A 4875-nucleotide genomic window follows, 5' to 3' on the forward strand; every position below is an offset into this window, starting at 1 on the left:
TCATATTCACTAACTTTTTTTCGAAATCATAAAAAAAATTTAATACATGAAAATTTGATGATTTCTGGAGCATTTTCCAATATTTGGTTTTTTGAAATTTAGAAATTTTTTGAATTCCTGAATTATTTTAATGAAAAACACAAAAAAACAAAAGGTAAAAGCATAAAAAAATTAATGGGAAATCAATAGGGGCTTCCCGGCCTCCTCAAGTTCCGGCCGAATAGGCGCGGGCGGAAGGGGAGGACTTGCGTGCTGGCTCGTTCCTAGCACGTCACGCGCGGTATAGGAGGTCCCCTCATTGTTTAGTCAAAGCTAGTTTATCCCTGGTAGTGGGGCGCCACCTGTGGATTTTACAATCCCCAGATATTGCTTGTATCTCAAGTTCCATCCTGATTAATTAAATAAAGTGGTGATACCCCTGAAAAGAAAATAGCCATAGTTGCCACAAATTTTACTACAAATTAATCATGTGATGAAAGACTTAGACGTGACATAGTTATTTTATAAACCCTGATAAGTGCCACACATCAGATACGAGCACATGAAAACTTCGAACATCTTCGATGGCAAGTTTAGTTACATGAGGATGGCAACTTTAATTCACAAGCATGGCAGCTTTTGTGCTTTAATTTATTTTGGATCGAAACTTGCCGTGTGTCACTAGAATTTAACATCCTTGCGTGACAGAAATTGCAATCAAAAAACATCAGGCCAGAGTGCCAAGCACTTGACGTGTGACACTTATCATTTGGATACTTCATTTCTAAGATATTATTTACCAAAACCATAGCAGAGACATTTGCCCCAATGAAGGCGGGGTTGATGAAAAGTCGAACCCCTTGCCAACCTAGTCAAAAGGTGTACATGGTATCCCATTGCGCCTCTAGGGAAATAGCGCTCATACGAACGGCATCCAACCACGTTAGCGCCGGGCCCTGTCTGCGTCGTCTTCTGTAACCTTAGGGATATGGGGGTGTGGTAGATACCGGCCCTTGTCGATGGGAGGGATTTGTTTTTCTTATGTTTTTCTAAATTTTCTTAGAGTTTGTGTCCCGCTTAAAGACAAGGCGGTGGCGGGGCGGCTCTCGAATATGGAATCAAATTCTTCCCGCGTTTTGGTGGTGCTTCTGGCGTAGCTGGAGGGCGTGTGAAAGTTTGTCTCCAGCGGATCTCGCGGGAGTCGGTCGGCATTTGTCTTAGGTGGATCCACATGAATCCGGTCTTTGTTCGTGTGTCGAGAGGTTGGATATTCACGTCTATGCATCTTTTCAACAGCGGCGGTTGCTGTGTTTGGTGCGTTGATCCTATAAGGGTTTGGCACAACGACTTCCCGATTGTCTATTATAGCAAGTTTTGCCTAGCATTGTGAAGGAGAAGCGATGACAACGGCGCCTCTTCAGCTTGCTTCGGTTCTTATAATTGTCGCTAGGTGGTCCACGAATCTAAATATAATTTTTATTATTTTTGATGTTCATTGTACTGTCATGATGGATAATGACGAATAGACAAGAAAGTTTTCCCTAGGAAAGAAAGAAAGACCTTTGCCCCAATATGGGTGACGCCTCCTCGCCTCTCCCGTTTGCTATTTTTGAAGCCTACTCGTTCCTGGAATTCAGCTTGGCCCGCCAAAACCATCCCTTCTCTCCCTCCTCCTATTCCCTCCGCCCCCGTGATCCGATCCATCGCCATTTCCTACCTCGCCAAGCTAGCCTCCCGCTCTCCGTATCTGCCTACCGATGCTGTCGTCGCTGCTCGGGACGCGGCCGGCCGGGGAGCCGGAGCCGCCGGAGCCCGAGCCGGAGCCGTCGGGGCGGCAGCTCTCGGACGGGGACCTGCTGGACGAACTGGTCGCCACCGTGGGCGCCGCGCAGGCGTTCCAGGAGTTCCGGCGGTCGCACCGCAAGGAGTGCTTCAACCTCCTCCGCTGGCTCCAGCTCGTGCTCCCGCTCATCGAGGAGCTCCAAGATGCGTCCCCGCCCCGCCCGCTCACCGACGACGCCCACCGCCGCCTCGCGCTCCTCAGCCACGCCTTCCAGGCCGCCCGCCGCCTCCTCCGCTGCTGCCACGACGGCAGCAAGATCTTCCTCGTGCGTAATCGCCTCGCCTGCCGATCGCGTCTCTTGCCGTCAACGAATTAATTAACGGGATTTCTGATTCGTGGCTGGTTTTGATGGTCGCAGTCGCTGGAGAGCGAGGCGGTGCAGGGGAGGTTCCGGGCCGTGTATGAGAAGATCAACGTCGCGTTGGACGGCATGCCCTACTCGGACATCGGCATCTCCGACGAGGTCAAGGAGCAAGTACGTTTTTTTACGCACCCCGCCTGCTCGATCAAATGCCTCCAAGAAATCAAATTGTGCATCTGTTAATGCTGCCTCTGATCTAACTAAAATGGCAAAAGCGTGCAGGTGGAGCTCATCAACACGCAGCTGAAGCGGAGCAAGAAGAGGACGGACACCCAGGACATGGAGCTCGCCATGGACTTCATGGTGGTCCTCCAGGACAAGGAGGACCGGAGCGCGGACAGGGTCATCCTCGAGCGGCTGGCCAAGAAGCTCGAGCTACAAAGCCTGGCCGACCTCCGCGCCGAGACCATGGCCATCAAGAAGCTAATCAACGAGCGCAACGGGCAGCAACCTGAGAGCACAAAGCAGATCATCGACCTTCTCCACAAGCTCAAGGAGGTTGCTGGCATAGACGAGAAAAACATCCTCGGCGAGGTCCATATCCCCAAGTACCTTGAGAAGTGCCCCTCTCTCATGATCCCCAACGACTTCCTCTGCCCCATCTCCCTCGAGATCATGACCGACCCCGTCATCATCGCCAGCGGCCGGGTCTGTGCTTCTCATTACCGGAAATTTTAGTCGCACACAATTGCGTGGGAAATTCGTCTTCATCTTAGTGATCTTAATCTGAATTCTCTAACTATTATTTGCAGACTTACGAGAGGAGAAGCATCCAGAAGTGGTTGGACGCGGGGCAGCGAACGTGTCCCAAGACGCAGCAGCCGTTGGTGCATCTGTCGCTGGCGCCGAATTTTGCTCTCAAGAACTTGATCCTGCAGTGGTGTGAGAAGAACAAGGTAGAGATGCAGACAAGAGCTGACGAACCTCCTGTTGAGGAGGAAGTGAATAAGGAAGTACTCATCCCGTCATTGGTGAAGGACCTCTCATCCCCAAACCTCGACGTGCAGCGCAAGGCCGCCAAGAAGATCCGCACGCTTTCCAAGGAGAGCCCGGAGGACCGCACACTCATCACTGACAGTGGAGGCATCGCGGCCCTTGTCGGCCTCCTGCAGTACCCAGACAAAAAGATCCAGGACAATGCGGTCACGTCGTTGCTCAACCTCTCAATCGACGAGGTCAACAAGGTCTTGATTGCCAAAGGGAATGCCATCCCATTGATCATCGAAGTCCTCAAGAACGGCAATGTCGAGGGCCAGGAGAACTCCGCCGCGGCGCTGTTTAGCCTGTCCATGGTTGACGAGAACAAGGTGGCCATAGGGGCCTTGGGAGGTATGGCTCCATTGGTTGACCTCCTGAAGAATGGGACGATCAGGGGGAAGAAAGATGCTAGCACGGCCATCTTCAACCTATTGCTGAATCACCAGAACAAGTTAAGGGCTATTGAGGCTGGCATCGTTCCCGTGCTGCTCAAAACTCTCGACAACACGAAACTTGGCATGGTTGATGAGGCCCTCTCCATCTTCCTCCTGCTTGGGTCCAACTCGGCATGCCGTGGAACGATCGGAACAGAGAGCTTCGTTGAGACGCTTGTGCGGATCATCAAGGAGGGGACCCCCAAGAACAAGGAGTGTGCACTTTCTGTTATCCTTGAGCTTGGATCACACAATAATGCCCTTATGGTGCACGCCCTCGGGTTCGGCCTCCACGAGCATCTCACGGAGATTGCCAAGAACGGCACGAGTAGAGCACAGAGGAAGGCAAACTCTCTGATTCAGCTTGCCCAGAAGTGTGAATAGTAGAAGAAGAATTACGGACTGTGAAATTGAAGCTCACTCCATACTAAAGCAATGGTTTTGCTTGAATTTCCTTGGTCTTGGAAAGAGATGCATAAGAGCAATGTGGACTGATGGAATGAGAATCTACATAGATGGCTGTCAGGTAAGTTTCTAAGGAGAATGAAAAGATGGTGTACATACATAAGTGAAATATTTGTGACAGTTAATATTGTTCATTGATTGAGCAACCGGAAGAACGAGAGAAATGAAGGAGATATACTCTACTTCATTCATTTGTTGGCACTGAAATTTTGTTGTAAGTGATATTATATATGGTAAATATTTGAAAGGTGTGTTGATATTTCTCAGGGCCGGAAAGTAATTCTGAAACTACTGAATTTTTGTCCGGACAGTCGACTCAGCCAAACCTATTTTTCCTTGTGCCAAACAGGCATTTGTTGCTTTAGGGTCGAACTGGCATTTCAGGTTGGTTTACTAGGCATGGCCCACTAGACTGCACCACTATTTAGTCTAGGGCTTGACCAAACGAGTTTTTTTTTCCCGGATGCTTACCTGTGATGGCCCTCTTTTACTTTGTGTTACTTGGAAATTAAATCCCACAAATTTTAGAAGGAAGCTTCCTTGATGTTTCTGGGCTCTACATCCCAAACGCCCAACAACTGTACTAGCACACATCTTCTTGAGCATAAGCACATCTGCAACGTTGTTTGTTTGTTTGCTCTATTTCACGATCTTTACAAATTCAAAATCTGAGCGTAAGTATGAGTTTCTCGCATATAGAGGAGATAATGTTGCGGGTTGAAAGAAGTGAAAAACAAAAAAAAAATCTTGCAACAACTCAGCTGACCATTAGGACAACAGGAAGACCTCATGATCGATATTGTGCAAGGAGTGGG

At 49.3% G+C, this 4875-nt stretch overlaps 1 protein-coding gene across 2 annotated transcripts; it reads left to right on the plus strand.

The window, feature by feature from the left end:
• The first annotated feature begins 1641 nt into the window (after nt 1-1641).
• On the plus strand, nt 1642-4400 carry LOC125530559 (U-box domain-containing protein 15-like). Of its 2 annotated transcripts, none has more exons than XM_087536783.1 (4): nt 1642-2087; nt 2181-2297; nt 2406-2831; nt 2936-4400. In XM_087536783.1, exons 1-4 carry the CDS (start codon nt 1737-1739, stop codon nt 3977-3979), a joined length of 1938 nt encoding a protein of 645 aa, XP_087392909.1. In that variant the 5' UTR covers nt 1642-1736; the 3' UTR covers nt 3980-4400. The 2 variants fall into 2 exon arrangements, with proteins under 2 accessions (XP_087392909.1, XP_087392910.1); XM_087536784.1 differs by having other exon boundaries at nt 1817-2087; nt 2399-2831.
• The last annotated feature ends 475 nt before the right edge of the window (nt 4401-4875 follow it).

The sequence above is a fragment of the Triticum urartu genome, chromosome 7A (assembly GCF_056163025.1).
Source record: "Triticum urartu cultivar PI428250 chromosome 7A, HENAU_Tu73, whole genome shotgun sequence".
NCBI lineage: Eukaryota > Viridiplantae > Streptophyta > Magnoliopsida > Poales > Poaceae > Triticum > Triticum urartu.